Source organism: Apus apus, chromosome Z (assembly GCF_020740795.1).
Source record: "Apus apus isolate bApuApu2 chromosome Z, bApuApu2.pri.cur, whole genome shotgun sequence".
NCBI lineage: Eukaryota > Metazoa > Chordata > Aves > Apodiformes > Apodidae > Apus > Apus apus.
In genome coordinates, this window is record NC_067312.1 from 13431316 (window position 1) to 13450713 (window position 19398).

Below are 19398 nucleotides of genomic sequence, written 5' to 3' on the forward strand. Positions count from 1 at the left end.
GGTGTTGATTGTTGAATACCAATTTGAGTTTCACTTTGGTTAATAATGTGCATAGACAAATTACAGACCAAATGTTATATTAAAAGAAGTTTTTTTTAAAGACCCATGTAAACTCTGATTAGGTATTGAATGGAAATGTTTTAAAAAGTGAACCAGCAAGAATGCTAATGTGGTTTTTTTTGTTAATTTTTTAAAAAGTTTTCTCTAGCATCCTTTGAATTGTATTATGTTGACAAGCCTTTTTCCTACATATTCCAACCAATTGTTCTGTCAAATAGAAGCAGCTTTTAAAAGACCTCAAAGCAAGCAATAAGTGAAATCAATTACTCTTTTTTTTATGGTTCAGAGGGGGTCCTGTCATGTCAAAGATACACCAGTTTGCCTTTTTAAAATAAAAGATCCTCAAAGCACTGGGCTGCACCCTGAATGTATGCATGCATTCATATGTTGTTTTTCACTCCTATGATAATAATACTTTATTGATGTCATGCCAAAGAGTTCATTTCTGCAGACGTTGACAATATAAAAGTGGGCATAAGAACTTCTCATAGTAGTCTGAAACAGCCAACCCTGTGTATGTAAGAGCTTAGTAACAGAACATGATTTTGAAGACTAGTAGGAATGCCTCTTCTGCCAATCCTTACTGAAGACAGGAACAATAAAACAGAAGCAGGGATCAGTGCTTTGCAGACTTGGTTTTTTTCTATATTTTAACAACAAATTGTCTTCTTTCATTTTGGTTTTGGTTTGTCTTTTTTTTTTTTTTTACTTGACTCACAGTTTCTTATAATTTGAAAATGCATTTGCCTCTTTATTTGCTTACTTCCACAATTGCAGAGAGTTGAAAGATAACCTTGGCAGTGATGATCCAGAGGGAGATATACCAGTCTTGCTGCAGGCTATCCTTGCAAGGAATCCTAATGTTTTCAGGGAGAAAAGCATGCAAAACAGATACGGGGTACAAAGCGGTAAGGATTTTTGATTATTTATTGATTGCATTTTATGTTGTTCTGTAAGTGTAGGGAACTGATACTAACTGCAAATATGTATGGAGGACAACTGTGATATTTATGCCTTGTCTTGTATTTGATAGTGATATAAAGCTGTGTACCTTGACATCTTCTAAGAGCAGTTGTGTTGGAATAAACCTACCAGGTACTTCTGTAAAAAATGCTTAATTTCATTGCAAAATTTAATCTCTCGGAGCAGTGGTTGGATTTTATTTTAAAATAATTTTATTTTAATTTCTTTAGGTTCATATATTTGTCTTAGGAAATAATTGAAGTTTTTAAAAAAGGCCTTTATCTTACTGAAAATCTGTATTGTTATACTGTATCATTGCAGTATAATTATTATACTTAATCGTTCTGAGGTAAAGAATAAGGTAGAAAGAACCATGCTTAACAGCTACTTCCTTCCATTCCTCATCTGAGCAGTTTGCGATGCTCTACAGATTTTACTGTTTTGACAGCTGATTCTCCTCTGAGGTAAAATGAGATATACTGCTGAAAAGCAAGGATGAAGAAGGAGGGAGACCAAAGAAAGGATGAATTGGACAGATTCTACTTGTAGATCTGGAGACTTGCACCTGCAGAATGTTCTTTAAATACCAAACTATGAAATGAGTAGAGAATTTCCAGAGTTTCCACAGTGTGAGGATAAACCTTTGCTAGCACTGCAAAGATACAGGCAAAACTGTTGCTGGAATCCACAGAGGATGAAAATGTAGGGTGTTTTGGAGAGGTAAAAACAATAAAGTGAGATAATTAAGTTCATTCACCTGGGTTAGTGAGTAAAAAGCCACACGATATATGAAAAGAACTCACTACGGTGAGAACACGTAATGCTCCTTGAAAGAATACAAAATTTCCTGGCATGAAGATATGAAAGGCGGTGATAAATGTTTTTAAGTTCATTGATATATATATATATCCTGAAATTTAATCTCTGAAAGTCTCCAGAATCTGTGTTTAGTGGTAGTTGTGGCAGAGTATTTTTCAAAGCATGGGAAGAGTTTTAACTGTTCTGCCAGCTTGCAGAGTGGTCCCACAAAGAGCATACACTTGAATTAGAGTTTTCCAACAATTTTTTAGAGTAAAATAATTTTTTTGCCAGTGGGAAAAAAAAAAAAAAGGAGAGACAGAATTTTTGAATTTTTCTGTTCCAGCAAGGGCTTTTGAAAGAAGGAAGACAAAGCTAGTTTACTTCTTTCTAGGTTTTGCTAATACTGTGGTTCTCAGGGAGAAACACTTATGAAGCTTGATTCAGTAGATTAAGAATAATCCTTAATGAAAGAAAAGCATTATTATATTTAAAAAATGTGCTTTGGCCTATGCTTGAAGGAAGATATTAGAGAGTATCTTCTGTAATATTCTTACAGAATATTCTTACAGAATATTACAGAAGATAGTACAGAAAAAAAAAAATCCAGCATTAAACTCAAAAAAATAGTTGATGTTATTTTAATAAGTAACACCATGTTTTCAGAGGACCAGAAGAGATTTGACTTTAAAACTTGAATATTTAATTTTATTTTATGCAATTCTGAATACATGTTCAAGTGCAGGCATTGCAGTGTAGGTGTAAAATCTGAAAACTGGGAAGAAAAAGTGAAGAGGGGAAAAACATAGCTGTGGACAAAGTATGTTGGGAGGAAGAAGGCCCTGAAATGAATGTTTGGGAAAGCTAGGTAAAGTGTGACTTTATTTTTAGTAGAAAAAGGTCACACTCTTCTTAACTGGAAATAAGTGTATCCTCAAGGTAGATCCTGGTAAACTTTGGTAGCCTAATTATCTTCTACTGTGTCCCATTCAGTTCCATTCCCCTATCTTGATGTATTGGGGCATAAAAGTTTGGGTTTACTTTGGCTTTCTCAACAGATTTTGCAATCTCTGTAGAGCTGGTTTGTAGAACAATTAGGGTTTTCGTAGAGATACTATGTAGTGCATTTTGCAGGCTAGAAGAATGAAGTTTAGGATCTTGTATAGTATTTAAATTTTTTTTTTTCTACTTATTGTCTTCCTTCTGAGTATTATCTTCTGTTGAATCCAGCATGCAATGCAGTCAGCGCTGGGTATTGTGACCCAGTATTTGTAATACCCACAACTGAGAGGGAATGAAGGCAGCGGAACCCTGTGTCTTATTTACTCAGCCTGAGGTGGGCCTCTGCACCATCATCACCTTGAGTGTCAGTTCCAGCATTTCTGTGCACAAAGTGAATTAAAATTATTTCTCCTAGCCTTCATTTCTGTTGCAAGAACAGGAAGATCTCCTGGCTAAAGAATTACGTTAAACACAGAATAAAATTCTTGGTTCAGTACAATTTGTCAAGTGATAAAGGCATCTTCAGAAAGTGAACTAATGTTTTGAGTTCTAGTGAATTCACAAGCAGAGAATTCTGTGGTGGTATTTTTTTCACAAGTTCATATTGATCTGTAGTTCAGCACTAAGTCTAGAGAAATTATTGGTTTTAGTTATGAGGAACAAGTGCAAGAAGGATGTGTTTTGTGGACACTTACTTTGCTTTGTGTCTTGAGAGGGCACTTCCACCTCGCCTCAACCCCCACTTACCAGATTCAGGTAATGTAGCAGCAACATTTGAACTCTTATTCCCTGTCTTTTGAGAACAGTCCCATTGTCAAAACCAGCTTTATAGAGCTTAGATTTTTAGTTAGTTTTTAAAGAATGTTTTCTGTTACCAGGTTGTCTGAACAGGCTGAATTATATCAGCATGCAATGTCAGGCCTAAGTTTTTAGAAGGGCCAAATGTTAATTTTATTTTAGCCCTTTTTTCATCAAATTCCATAGAAAATTCTGGGTGCCGTCTCGCAACTATATCTGTCCTGCATCTTGTAGTGTGTGAGCAAAGTGGATTTCTTTATGATTTTTAATTTAAAATGAAGTTTTTACTTAATTTCAGTTTTAATAATTTTTTATTTTCCCTCTGAACACTTTGGCTTCATCTTTCAGCAGATATGTGTTGGAAGATCAGCTAAAATAGTTTATTGCAAGACATTAGTATTCATAGCATCCCTTAGGGTTTAGGAAGGACTTAATATCACTTTAAGGTATTTATTAGGACTTGTGGATTTAGGGGGATTAAAATCTTATGCATCTTTTTATGTAGTGCATTCTTTGGCATTTAGTAGGAATGCTAAAATGGATTTCTGTGTGTCACTTTCTACTAAGCAAAAAAATGACAGTCAAGACTGGGAGCATGTGTTACGGAAACTCATTCTAGTAATGTTACTAGTGCAGTGATGATTTCTCAAACCTTAACATTAGCAACATTCAAAATTAAGCTTGTGTTTAAGAGAAATTCTTAAGTATTGAAGGTGTGGAAATGTACAGTGGAGCCATAAATCTGCTGCTTAATGATAAGGAAATGATGTAAAAAATGTACCCAAAAAATATTTTGGTGCTAATGGCCACAGACTAATTTCAGCTTCTGCTTAGGCTAAATGGGGCTTATTTTTCCTGCTTTCTTGTTACATCATTACCAGACATACTTGTTATCTGTCTGAAAACTTTGGAGACACTAGAGTTTTTGTTGGGTTTTGTTGTTTGTTTTTTTAATATTTTCTTTACGTTACTTAGAATGTGCCTCCCCATGTCCCATCCTTCCAGCAACAGAAAGAAGTGGGAGCAGTCTGTCACAGAATAGTTACACGTTTTTTTAATGGCATTTAAAATTGATTCATTTATGTATTTTCTCCCATTATTTTAAACCAAAAACTGTCAACGTCTGTGGTTCAAAACACATTTTAAATTCAGGAAGGTGGAGCTACACAGATTATTTTTTAAATGTTTCAAAAGTGCAGTCTGTGCTTTAAGCAGAAAATAAAACTTCATCTGTGTAGTTCATGCTCATGTGGGCACATTCTGTCAGCTTTCCCTCTGTTAACATTAAGGGCTAGCAGTTTGTCTAAAATACTGGACTTCGCTGCGTTAAGAGTGACAGTGGAAGGTCAGTGAGCACTCTAGGCACTGCCTCCAGCACAAAATCCCCTGAGTTCCCTCCTCACTTAATTGTGCAATGCGACCAGTGGCCTTTTAAGCAAACTTTGCAGAAGCTGAGAAGCCCTCTTCTGTTACTCGGGGCAATGAAATGTCCTCTCTATTCGTGTATGAAGGTCCCTTGATTATTTTTTTTCAGCATACCAAGGACTTTTACTTCTGCTCTAGGCTAGTTTTCCTGCGTTAATATACATGGAATGCAACACTTAACACCTACCAGGAGGTAGTAACGCTGCATTCCTGGGGGATTATCACAACTCTGCTGGAGAAGGGAAAAGAGGGTAACAGGGAGGATTTCTGAAAATAATTTTGCTTGTGTGAATATTGCAGTAACTGAAATTTGTGATAGCACTTCAAGGATCAACAGCTCCCAAGCATTCTGGAACGGGGACTTCTGTCAAACTTCTATCCAACCTTTGGGTTAAAATATTTGTGCTACTGATGTGTTTTTACCAAAGGCTGTGAATCACTTGCTGCAGCTTCCCAAGCTGCAGTGTGCATGTGAATTCTAACACTTTTAGCTTCAAAGCATTCAATTCTGTCCTTAAAATACCTTAAAATTAATTTTAATGTTTGAGTTTCTGCACCAGTTCAACTTCTGGTGTCATGCTGTTTTTAGGGAATTCTTTATACCTGTATCAAAGAGAGGGGAAAAAAAAGGATTCTTATAAATTCTCCCTAACAGTGATGTGAATTGGAATAGAGTAGAATAGAATAGAGTGGAGTATTTTAGTTGGAAGGGACCTACAATGATCGTTTAGTCCAGGTGCCTGACAACTTAAGGGCTGACCATAATTTCAAGCAAATGATTAAGGACATTGTCCAAATACCTCTAAATTAGTTAGTTTCAAGCACGTTTGTGGCTTGCCAGCTAGTACAACTCCAGAATTTCTGAAGCATGACTGAGTGGGGGGAAGGGTGGGGCTTACAGGGGATGGAAGCCTACAGTTGGGATATTGGTTCTTCTTTGTGGTTGAAATATTTCAGCACCTTCTTTGATAACATTCCTTATAAGCAGAGTGGATTTAGAATAGAAAACTTTTGTCCCTGGGTAGAAAGGAACTATTAAGTCTGTATGGGAGCTTTGAGAATATTTTGCACCACTCAGCTGGAGATGATTGTTTGCTGTACTTCCTGTAAAACATGGGCAATCGGTTTTCTGTGTGCTTCTGAGTTGTGGAGTTTCAAAGTCTTTTACTTATTGGCACAACAAGTACTGTGCACACCTGATTAGGATGTGAAATACAGGGTCCAGTTTACTAGTAGGTTTTGGCTTGGGAAACTCTAAGGAACAGTGTAAGAAACTACTGTTAGTATTTGTAACTGAATTAACACTGTTTTAGGGAATGCTTTTTAATATCATTATGTAAAATTAACATCTTCCATGGATTCAGTAATTTCTAATGTTTTTTTAACAGTTGTGGGGCAAGAATGTCTGTAAAGTTTATAATGTCTTCTTTGTATGTAATAATTTCTGAAATGAGAGACCTCATTGATTGAAAAAGAAATGCATATAAAGTAATGCTACTATCTTTTTTTTAATAGGGATGATGATGCCACAGTTTAATATTTCTCAGAATTCCATGCGTGGTAGTCCTGCATCTTCCAATTACCAACAAACCACTATCTCACATAGCCCTTCCAGGTAATGCTTTCTCCTAAACGGAGTAGTAGGGGCAGCAAACTGCAAATTCTTTCTGCATTTACAGGCCATTCTTGTTGCTAGTGCGTGAGTGGAAGGGTATGAGTGTCAAGACAGATTTTGCAATTGTCTGACAGCAAGATGCGTTTCTCCAGCTGATGAAGAAACATCTTTCTGTCAATGAATTAATCCTTGTATTCTAAGGTTTAGTCATGATACTCTGCTCTCTCTCCCTCCCATAATTTTGGCAAACTTTCTTTACTATACCAAGGAGTCCCTCTGCCTCCTGTCACCCCTCCAGCTGTTTCCTGCCTGTGGCAGAGGCTGAGACTGGTGGCAGGAGGATTAGAGAGAAGGGGCTGATGTGTTCCAGCATGTGTAACTGTACCAGCGTGACAGGAGACAGAAAGAAGGCTTGTAAAAGCATTGAGTGCTGCTGTAACAGTTACGCCAAAGACCACTTAGGGGAAGTTTGGCCAGTCTTTTAGCAGCATCCTTGTCAACTTTCTGCTTCTTGTTTTAACTTTCAGGTGTTGTCAAGTAACATGTACCTACAACCCAGGCCTTTAGTAATATAATAAAGTACTCTGGACTCAAGGAAAGAGTTCTTTATGTAGTGTCAACACGGTTGATGAGCTTTAGCAGATTTTATGTTATATTATTATATGTTGTTATTAAAATAAACTTATTTCATGTTTCACTTCAAAGTACTGTACTTGTTTTGGCAAATGAAATACTCTGTATCTGCACAAAAATGGGCACACTTTTTTACTTTTATTCCTAAAGCTGATATTGAAGAAAGATGCTTGAATTTTGAATATTATAGTGAATATTTTAAAGTCTTCTTGAAATCCTTGCAAAATGCTTGTATTAAATACTTTGCTTTTTCTTCCATTGGAAAAAACAAAACAAAACTGGCTGGATGGCTGGGCCCAAAGTGTGGTAGTCCAGTGGCATCGTGGCTTGTATCAGGAATAATGTGGCCAGCAGGAGCAGGGATGTCATTCTCCCCCTGTACTTAGCACTGGTGCAGCCTCACCTTGAGTATTGTGTCCAGTTCTGGGCCCCTCACCTCAAGAAGGATATTGAGGTGCTGGAGCGGGTCCAGGGGAGAGCAATGAGGCTCGTGAAGAGACTGGAGGGAAAGTCTTCTGAGGAGGGGCTGAGGGAGCTGGGATTGTTTAGTCTGGAGGAGACTCGGGGGACCTTCTCACTCTCTTCAACTACCTGAAGGGAGGTTGTAGTCAGGTGGGGGCTGGGCTCTTTTTCCAGGCAACTAGCAGCAAGACAAGAGGGCATGGTCTCAAGCTGCTCCAGGGGAGGTTTAGATTGGATATTAGGAAGTAATTCCTCATGGAGAGGCTGATGAGACACTGGAATGGACTCCCAGGGAAGTGGTGGAGGCACCGTCCCTGGATATGTTTAGGGAAAGGCTGGATGTGGCATTTAGTGCCATGGTCTCGCCAATGTGGTGGTGTTAGTCATAGGCTGGACTTGATGATCTAAAGGTCTTTTCCAGCCTTGGTGAGTCTGTGATTCTGTGGTTAACAGAGCTAAATCTGAGTGGTGTTCCCAGGGTTTAGTACTGGGGCCTTTTTGCTTTAATATCTTTCTTAACAATCTGGATGAAGGGATTGAGTGTACCCTCGGTAAGTTGGCAGACAACACCAAGCTCTACAATGGGACCTAGATAGATTAGATCGGTGGGCCAAGGTTAATTGTATGGGGTTCAACAAGGCCAAGTGCTGGGTCCTGCACTTGGGTCATAGCTCCGTGGGAAGCTACAGAACTGGTGATGTGTGGTTGGAAAGCTGCAGGTTGGAAAAGGACGTGGGGGTATCGATCGATAGTTGACTAGATGTGAGCCAGCAGTGCTCACAGATGGCTAAGAAGGCCAGTGGCATCCTGGCTTGTATGAGGAACACTGTGGCCAGTAGATCATCTGCCTGTATTCGGTGCTGGTGAGACCACACCTTGAATATTGTGTTCAGTGCTGGGCCCCTCACTATAAGAAGGACATAGAAGTGCTGGAGCACATCCAAAAAAGGGCAAAAAAGACTTGTGAAGGGCCTAGACCACAAGTCCTATGAGTAGTGGCTGAGGGAGCTGGGGTTGTTTAGTCTGGAGAAGAGGAGGCTGAGGGGAGACCTCATGGCTCTTCACAACTAACTGAAAGGAGTCTGGAGCAGTCAGGGGGACAGCCAGTTCTCCCAAGTGACATGTGATAGGACCAGAGGGAACGGACGCAAGCTGCGCCAGGGGAGGTTTAGGTTAGATATTAGAAAGCATTTATTCGCGGAAAGGGTTATCACGTTTGGAATAGTTTGCCCAGGCAGTCACCATCTCTGGAGTTACTTAAAAGGCATGTGGACCTGGTACTTAGGGACAAGGTTTAGTGGTGAGCTTGCGGTGTTAGGTCTAAGGTTGGACTAGATTTTCTTGAACATCTCTTCTGACGAAAGACATTCTGTGATTCTGTAAAAATAATATTTAGAGTAGATGGCTCCTTGCTAATCTTAGTGACCTAGCTGTTAATTAAAATTTAGCTGTCACTTTCAATCAAACTTCCAAACTTGGGAAATCCCAGATCTTATTTTTTGAACACATATTTGTGGCATTGTTCCCCTTCCCTAGGTGAAGGTTTTAGGAATGCTTTTTATTTCATTCTTTACTTTTACTAATGCAGTACCTGAGCTGTCACTCCAAAGTGATCATTGAAGTCAGGAAGCTTAAAATACTACTTTTGAGGAAAATTCTTAATTGTTTTGTAGTTTCTTATGTTAAAGAATTTATAATGTTCTTAACATATCTTCCAAAAGAAGTAATAAGTTTGTCTAAATTTGCTTTTCCAACTTTAAAAAAGTTTATTTTATTTTATTTTAGCCGGTTTGTGCCACCACAGACAAGCTCTGCTAACAGATTTTTGGCACAACAGAACAGTCCAGTGCCTAGTCCCTATGCTCCTCAAAGCCCTGCAGGATACATGCCATATTCACATCCTCCAAGTTACACACCACATCCTCAGATGCAACAAGGTTAGTTTGTGATGTTTGTTTTATTCTCCTATCTTATGTCAGATTTACCTTCATGTGCATGTTTCATAACTTTCCGCTTTCTCTGAAGGAGTCAAACACTTAAGGGAAATCTTTGAGTTTGCAGGTATGTTTAAACTTTGCTTTCCTGACTTGTAAAGAGTGGTAGTATATACTTTATTTTTTTAAAATGGAAGAAGAAAAAATAAAACCTATATTTAGCACATTGCTTCCCTATGTATGTTCATTCTACATGGTAGTCATGTATACATGACAACAGAAAAACTATCAAAAGAAAACAAAAACTTCTGTTAACTATGACCTTCCTTTATCTGTACTTGCAAAAACCTCTTTTTTGCCACTGTAATATAAATTTTACTGCCAGCTTATTTAGCCTTAGCAAACTTTTATAGTGTTGACTAGATTAATCCTAAATTGACTAGAGTTACACTCAAGGTATGCAGTAACTGGCAAATATGACACTCATATGAAAAAAGGAAATTAATTCACATGAAAAATGAATTAATTTATTTGTTCTTCCCTTTTCTAATCTAAATCAAATCTAAAACCAACATAAACACTGTTAAATTATGTAGGCATTTTTTTGTTAGTACGTAGAATTCTTACTGGATTCTTTTAAATCATTGTTTTTCAAGTCAACACTGTGCTTAGAATATGTATGTATAGCTATTTTATATGTACTATTTTATGTCTCATGAATACCTTGGAAGTTAATAAAGGTAATGAATACAAATGATATAGAGGAAAACAAAGTTTTCTATATACAGTAAGACTATCATACTGACTGTAATTAGGATAGATGTGGAGAGAAACTTGGCTAATTTGTAGTGGAATTTAGGTATGAAATCCTCTTGAAAATTAAAATCTTAGATATCTAATTTTATTCAGAGTATTTGTGGCAAAAGGATTCAATCAAAATGTTGAATTCTTGTTCACATTTCAGACCTCTTGCATCCAACTCATTAATATCCAGCGTTGTGTGCTTCCTCTGAAATTTAAGAGTTTTGATGAGTTTGTGAATGTATCGGTATAGTTACTTACATGCTTTGTATTTTCAGCTTCAGTATCCAGTCCCATTGTTACAGCTGGGATGAGGAATCTCCATGAAAATAAAGTTTCAAGTCAGTTGTCTGGAAGTTCAGCTAATCACCATGCTGATAATTCTAGACATGGCTCAAATGAAGACTACCTACAGATGGTGCACAGACTAAGTAGTGATGTATGTAATCTGAATCAGTTTATTCTGATAAAGCAAATATTTACTATGATAAAGCAAGTATGTGTTTAGTTGCCTTAGAATTCAGGTATTTTACTATGTTGTTGTTGATGTATAAAAACACAAAGTATATTGCAATTTTGGATGTGTATACTCAAGCATGCAACTTTAATGTGTTAGGATTTATTTTTTTCTACATCTTTTCTTTGGAACTGTTAGTAACACTCATTCTGATTGAATTAGGAAAAGTAAAAAAATCCTATCATAATCTGGCATGTGAGTTTATTTTAAAGGAGCGGTAGAGTGTCTCTGCAATTACGTTAGCAATATGTTGATGCAAACAATACACGATTCTAAATAGGTGTATAGTTAACTTGCCTCTCTGAATATCCTAGCAACTGTCAGGTAGATGGTGTATTTGAATAGTCTACTGGGTAGCATTGTAGTGTTGTCAAAGCCAAGAATTCCTATGGACATTTATTCTTACTAGTCTGTTATATGCTTCTAAGGCCTGGTTTCTTTTTGAGAAGTTTTCCCTTAGTAACTATTTCATGTGGGACAAATTCCTTCTGAAATCTTGAATCTAAAGGAAAAAAAAAAACACAACAGCTTTCTCCTGCATGTTCTTTTAACTATTAATTAATTTTTGTAAATAATGAGCATTAAGCTGTGAATTAAGCTTGTTGGGATTCTCCATTTACTAGTTTGGCACACAATCTCTTACCAGCTCTCTTAAGGAGAGAGCGTTAAGTTTCAACTTATTTTCTTAATCAGAATCTGGTGGCAAGTAGGTCTCTTTGTTTTGTTTTGTTGTTGTGTTTTTGGGGGTTTTTTTGTGCGTTTTGTTTGCTTGTTTCGGGTTTGGGTTTTTTTGTGATTGTTTGTGTTAGTTAGCTTACAAGAACTGTAGGCAATTCCTGTCTTCCTAAACTAGCTTGTGGAAGAAAAAAGGGTTGTATTCAACAAGTGTACTGTTAACACCAGGCTCCCTAAGTCTGTTGTCTTTGTTTAAATGCAAGAATTTTACTGATTGAAAATATTAGCTAAGAAGTAAAATATTAAACTAGAGAGCGTTACAATGAAGGAATCTATCATAATATACAATCAACAGATATTTTTCCAAAACAGACAACGAAAACATAAAGCATGCCCTCATTGGTTGGTTTAATTGGAGAAATACTAAAGGTAAAAGGTAGTAAATATTGTAAACCTGCACCTTTATCCCTTTGTGCATTTTCTTAAAGGAGCTTATGTGTTTACACTTATTTTATTTGTAATTATATCCTTAAAAAGCTATATTGCAGGAAACAGTTTGAATAATTGGAATTAATTAAAGTTTTGCATCTATACATGAATAATAGGCTCAATCATAGTGTTTCAGCCTTTTCAGAAGCAGTGTGACCTTTGGCAAATATAGTTATGAAGGAGGACTATTAAATCACAAAGCTTTAAAACTTATAATTAATTTTTAATTATTTTTCTTACTTTTGGGATTTTATTACTTTAAAAAATGCATATATTTTCACGATATTGTGTATCTGGGATATATGATTCTACAGAATCTGCAAGTACACCCTTGAACGCTCAGTATATGTACACTTGATTTCAAGGACAATTTTTTTGAGAACATGCATGTCTAGAATATAAGTTTGTTCTTAGATTTAACAATTTGATGAAGCTCTGAAGTACGCAACTACACACAAGGACTTTCAAAAATTGGTTGACTACAGTAGGAATGGCATGTATACCTGGAAGGTCAACTACGTAGTTAGTCTCTGTAGTCAATGTAAGAAAAGTAACCTTTGCCTATGTCCTTGGCAATCGGGCAAATGACCCCTCCTGTCCTAATAAAACATATGCTAAAAAATTACTAAGCTTTTTTTTTTTTTTTCCCAATATTTTTTTTGGGGGGGAAGGTAAGATAAATCAGGTTTGAAAAAAATAATCTTCGTGATTTCAGTGTAGAAGGTAAATGACCAGGGTGACCAGGTGCTGATTTTTTTTTCATACAGACATGTAAAAACATAATTACAGTTGAGCTGTGTAACTTTCTATTAATTGGGTTGGAATTGGTCAAAAGGATAAAAGGTATTTATCAGACACATCATTCAGGTTTGAGAAAAAAAAAAAGTGTTATATGACAGAATTGTGTGTATTTAGACACTTCAGTAGGAGCTACATTAGAATATTAGCTACTGAAATAACCAATTTAATTAGGATATAGATTGAATTACCTTGGAACTTCTTTGGAGACTTCCTTTGTATGATTTTACTTTTTAAAAGATGGACTTTTGGCAGTTTGTTTATAATCATAGAAATTGTCTCATCATAGAAATAAAGGTTGTTAGTTTGTTGTTTCCAAAAACATTGCCGTAGATGTTGCATAAAAAGCAGTGCTAAAAATGGGAAAAACTGTTCTACAGAAGATTAAATCTAGTTATGGCATTCAATGAATAAGTATACTCGTGACCAGCAGAGGGCTGCCTGAAAACAATAAAAAAGCTATGTAGACCATTACATGGGAATTTGAATAGTGAGTTTCATATGTAATTTTAAGATAGTGTGAGGGTAAAGTAAGACACAATTACGTTCTTAGATAGAACATGGACATCATTACATTGTAACTAGTGTTATATTATTAGTAAATTTGTCAACAGTTATTAATTCCATTGAAGCATATTGTTCTGTGCAAATCTGAAAAGACTGGGGAACTTGTTTACCATGTTAAGTTTTTGTTTAACTGTAAAAGTAAGATTAGTTTAAGTGAAAAAACGTTGTGTTTGTTCTAAAAATCTATATTTTATGTTTCATTTATTTCCGCTGGTGTTGTATAGAAGTCATGTGTCTGCTTTTCAGCTCTTTACTATGAGTGTTTATAACAAAAAAGTTTTAATTTGAATCTTAGTGTAAACCAGAAGTTCTTAGTTAGCTAGAAGATATATACATATACTTATTTTTGTGTCTATGTTCTGTTTACAAGTTTGTCTTAGAGCTAATTGTGCTTTGGAATATTGCCTACATAATAGTCTAATAGCAGTCTAAATTAGAAAAAAATTAAATAAAATACATATTTTTCTGATATTTCTTGTATGCTTTTTGGTCCAATTAATTTTCTCAGTATTTGTACTAATTTCGGTCTTTATTTATTCAAGTGTTTATATTAATAATGGTAATTTTTTTATCATTGTCGCTTTAGGATGGCGATCCTTCAATAAGGAATGCTGCATCTTTTTCCTTGAGGTCACCACAGTCAGTTTGCTCTCCAGCTGGAAGTGATGGAACCCTTAAAGGTAGTCTAGCATTCATATATATCAATGTATTTTTTCCCGTTTTTAAAAAACAGAGAGTTGAAAGAGTTATTTAGTGATTACTCCTGACTTCTCTATTCAAGTAGTCCTAGAAAGTATGTCATTATGTTTTTGATACAAAATTATTTTGAGCCCTGATCCAGATTAAATTTTGAAGGTCTGAAAATGGACTAATCATCCTTCAAAACAAAGCTCAAATTCATGGAGGACAGAAGGATTTAAAATCCTTTCCAAAATGATGACTGAATTCTTTATAAGAATGCATTCAGTTGATCTACGTAAGAAATGGTTCAAAGGCAGCATTACGAGTATTGAACTCTTAACCAGCTCCAAAGTGTTGCAAAAGATGCAACTCTTGTCTTAATTACACTCATGAAATTTTAAGAACATGAAACTAAAAGTAGTTCAATAAACTCAATACATATATCATAAACAAAGCCTGAAAACCTTAGCTGTGGAGAAGGAATAGGGTAAACTGTCAGTCAGTTGAGAGGAAACAGAAAAAAATGTGCTCAAAACAATTTATTATGCTAAAATTTGAAATGCATATGGCTGTTTTTAATATTATCCCTAAGAAGCAATGACTGAGATACATGAGACTTACCAAGATAGGGGTTTGGGCATATTCTTGCTAGTTTACTTCTTCAGTGCTCGTGTATTTACATGGCAATTGTAGAAAAATGCAACAGTACTTTCTTCTTTTTAGCCCCAAAACAAAATTAAGTCTTTCTGAGTGATTAGTTAGGTGGAGAGGAGTATCAGGATATAGGAAAGATTCCAGAGGAAGTGCAGGTGTTGGCCTTATGCTGCTTGCTTGGATAAGAGATGGCTTTGGCAGAGGTGGATCTTAGAGCAGCCTTTCCGTACCTATGAGAAGATTATCAGTAAGACTTGAGTCAGGCTTGCTGTGAAGGAGAGGTGAGATAGAATGTACTTAAATTGAAGCAGAAGGTTCTAACAAGGTCTAAGGGGAAAAAAAATCATTATCAGGACAGTTGAGCATTTGAAAAGGTTGTTCAGGGAATCTGTGCATTTTCTATCCTCGGAGTTTTTCAAGATCAGACTGGGTAAAACCCTATATGATGTAGCCTTGCTTCTCCTGCTTTGAGCATGAGGATGGGCTAAAGACATCCTGAGGTTCCTTCTTAACGGATTTATCCTGTTGTCGTGTTTAAATGATCTCTGTGGTTCATCTTTTGTATCTACATACTGTGCTATATGGTGATAGAAGAGATGTGAATCAAGCAGATTAAGAAAAGTATGTGTATAGCATGCCATAGCATCAATATTTCAGGAGGCCTTGTGCTAAAGGATTTGTTGTAAAATGTATGTAAGCGACAAGGACTAAACATGGTTGGTTTTCTCTCTTTGTTGAGGTTATCAGTTTAACAACATTGCAAATCTAAGCTGCTTCCACTCATATAAATGATTACCAGTCAGCCAGGTAATATTTCATTTATTTTTGGTTGCAGTTGCTGCTGTTTCAATTGGCTGTCTCAGAACCAGTTTTGAAGGCATAACTTCTCAGATTATTTCAGAAAACAATCTGATTGTACAGTTCTCATTGTTTCAGCATTAGAGGGGCTGGAAAAGTGCTGGAGGAGCTTACTGGTTTATCTTTATGTTAGCTTTACTTTTCCCGTTGATAGAGGACACAATTGAAATACTGTTACTAGTGGTGCTACCTTCTTAAAGAGATCAGAGAGAACTGACTGAGAGACCCAGTTCTTGATACTGCGAGAATCTTACCAGACCTTTACTTCCTCTAATCTCGTATGTTAGATATGGATGGAAGAGGTGTGGATCATTAGCGTTATTTAGAACATGGGATCTGACAGTGGGTTTTTTGCCCTGTGATTCGTAGTGAAAGTTGTGCTGATGAAGTTTCCAGTGATAAATAAGCAGCAAATATCTATACTGAGCTTCTTGTTACTCTCCTTAGACCTTGAAACTTTGGTTTCATAAAGAAAATTAGCAAAATACTTAATTGTAGTTTTGGGAGGACAAAAACAATGACACTAGACATCATCAGTCCACAGAGAGATCTTAGGAACAATAATATATGAGGTTTCTTGTATAACATACAAACTCGAGGCAATTACCAGAGGTATGGGTACAGGCTGCATTTCTGTACTTTTAACATGGAGGTAGTAAGGACTGCTGGAGCCTCAGAGAATGCAATTGCACAGTCTTGAATTGCTGTAAGACTGAATGTAGCTGTCGGATTGATGGAATCTAAATGAGGAAAAAATTTTATTTGCAACTCAGGAAAATATTTATATTATCAGGAATTAGATTTGTTATTTTTGTTGGTTGTTCACTTGCTCATTGGAGTAAAATGTCTCTGTTAGTAAAATTTTGCTGCACTTCTGCTCCAGTAAGTGTACCAAAGCAGCTGAAGTCTTACTTAGAAATTCTAGGATAGTCTTTACCCTTTATTTTTTTGGGTTTTTTTAATGTATTTTTAGCTGTGAATACAGAAAAATGACTCTGCTTTCATGCTGTCATCTGTTACCACAGCTACTTTATTAAAAAACTTATTTCTATGAATTCATCTATGAAGAAGTAGCATGGAGAATTTTCCTTTTGTTGATCTCATAAAATATACTGTGGGTTTCATTGTTCAAGATCCATTACTTACCAATATCCTTTTCCACAACTCTGGAACTTCAGATTTTAATTTTTTTTTTCCTTTAGAAATAGAAAGCTTTCCACAGTGTTTTTAGCTCATTGCTTTCCAAAGAAAAGAGTTAATATCATTTACATTCCTGTTTCCATACAATTCCCTAAACTCCTTGGAAACATCTGTAAGGACTAGCAACAGCCTTTATGAAACTATATAATTTTGAACTCTTCTCCAGCAATAAGCTGCATTTCCTTCAGAAATTATTAGTAGGTATTTGATGGTTTTCTGAAAAATTTGGAAAGATTACCTTTATTTTCTTAGGGATTTATAGGATTTGTCCAGAGAGATTTCTCTACACTTGGTCTCTGAATGTTTAGTGGGTTCCAAGAAGAACTAGGAATCCTCTCAAATCTGTAGAAGAGACTCCAGTACTCTCAGAAGTCCTTGATAAGAAAAATTATCATTTCATCTGCTCTCCTTCCAAAGAAAGATGGAAGAAATTTATTCAAAGATTTTTTTTTCTGACAGGGCCAAAATAAACATTCTTTCTCATTTCTTTAATTTATTTATGCAAGGATGCTTCTGAATCGAGTATTTATAAGCTAGAACAGCCAAAGTTGATTTTTTTTGTGAGGCATTTGAAGCTCTGGAGAAAGTGATGGGACTCTTCGCTGAAAACCACTGAAAGACTATGTAGAAATAGAAAGTGAATAGAGTCTGTACCTAAAAACCTTCCAAAAATATATTCTTTGTCTCATATGCTGTCCCCTTATGTTTAAATTTTAAATTAAGGTAGGCTCTTTGAAAATTAATGTCAACATTGTCAGTTAATCAAAATAGGTAATAACTTCTTTATAGCTACTGCAAAATTTCAGAAGATTGCCAGAGGAAGATTCCGTGATTTTAGAAAATACAGGAGGAAAGTACTTGGGGGCTTCTTCTTACCATTGTGTTGAATGAGCTGTAGCAGTATCACTCCAAATAACTTTCATCAGTTTTTTTGTTAAAATGTCAATAATGGAGTTTCCTTACTCTTGCCATGCAACCTATTCAGGTTCTTAGTGCTAGAGAGCTTTTCTCCTAATGCTTAGCCTGAATAATTTTTGTTGCAGTTAGGCATGACACTTCTTGATTTCTTTCTAGTGGGCAAGGAAAAATGTTTCATGTCTTTTTTTATAATAGTCATTTCCGTATCAAAGAATGTTATCATGTCTTGCACTAATATAGTCTTCTACAGACTGAATAGCACGGTGTCTTTCTATCATCTTTACATGAGTCGTCATTTCTTGAGCTTCTGATTATCTTTGATGTTTTTATCTAAGTTCTAATTGGTCTGCATTTGTCTTGATGTTGTACTGTCTTATACAGTCTCTGAAGACTCAAGTGGATAAGTAGTCAGAAAAGTATCATAGGTAACTTTGTATCATACTACTGTTGCATAAGAGAATACAGTTGCTCTTTGCTGGTAATTTAGCCATATTGGAGGTTGTTTTAACCATATTGCTGTCTGTCTGTAGAGCTTATCTTTTTCCTCTTATATTGTTACAGTTGCTCTTTCTCAGATGAATAAGAAGTCTGTGCTTCTTCTGAATTTCTTTTGTTTTAAAAGGTTATTCATATTAGAAGACTGTAATTTCTTACCCTGTTTTTAAAAGCAGTTCTGTGCCTCTCCCTAGGACTTTACACTAAGAGTTGTTGTGGTCTCTAGATTAATAAAATACACTACAATTTTGTTCTGCAAGAAGTTATTAATGACAAATATTTGACCGACTATTCTTAAGACGGTGCTCTGCAAGGCTGCACTTGTTCTCCTTTACTCCCTTCATCCATTTGTAACAAGAGCAACTGGTAGTCTATGAATGCAGTTTTGCAAAAGGGTATACTGCAGTCTTACAGTATTTTTGTCTAGATCATAGTTCCTCAGCTTGTTAGTAAAATTGTTATGAGAATCTATGTAGAAAGTCATTATAAACTCCAGACATGGCACTCAGTGTTCTAATCCACAAGACCTGCTGCTTTATGGAATTAAATTATTTTCATTTGGTAACACTTACTCTTACCAAAGTCACTTTGAAATTCCTCCTTTTTATTAGTATCTCAATCCTTATAGAGAAATTGTTCCTCTAGTATGTAATTATATTATACAGACTATGTGCAATAATCTGGGCAGTCCTTTACCATCCTTTTGAAAGGACTGTTTTTCCCTTTTTGAGTCTGCTGGAGGAGCGTATTCTCAAGGTACTTATTACCAATACTGAGATGAGTTTAGCCAGAGTTCAAGGGTCTATTTGTCTGATACCATTTTCATTAGAACATTCCATTTATGTGAAAGTGGTAAATAGGATCATATTCAATTAAAAAAATAAGACACTTCTATTTACATTTTGTAATTGCAGTCTCTTAAAATGTTTTGGCAATAGTTTTTCCTGAGTTTCAATCATCACCAGGTTCTTAGCTTTTCCAACATTCAAACATCAGTATGAATGCAATATGAATGCTTTGGTTCTTTTCTCCAGCTTCTTTCCTTAGGAACTTAT

The 19398-nt window shown here is 35.9% G+C and overlaps 1 protein-coding gene across 4 annotated transcripts in view; it reads left to right on the forward strand.

Annotated features, from left to right (window-relative positions):
- NIPBL (NIPBL cohesin loading factor) overlaps nt 1-19398 on the forward strand; it is a 151495-nt gene that overhangs the window by 57658 nt on the left and 74439 nt on the right. For all 4 annotated transcript variants that reach the window (XM_051642398.1, XM_051642402.1, XM_051642400.1 and 1 more), the window contains exons 4-8: nt 838-968; nt 6562-6661; nt 9542-9693; nt 10770-10930; nt 14124-14217. In XM_051642398.1, the coding sequence (XP_051498358.1) occupies nt 838-968; nt 6562-6661; nt 9542-9693; nt 10770-10930; nt 14124-14217 (638 nt within the window). The remainder of the gene's footprint in view (nt 1-837; nt 969-6561; nt 6662-9541; nt 9694-10769; nt 10931-14123; nt 14218-19398) is intronic.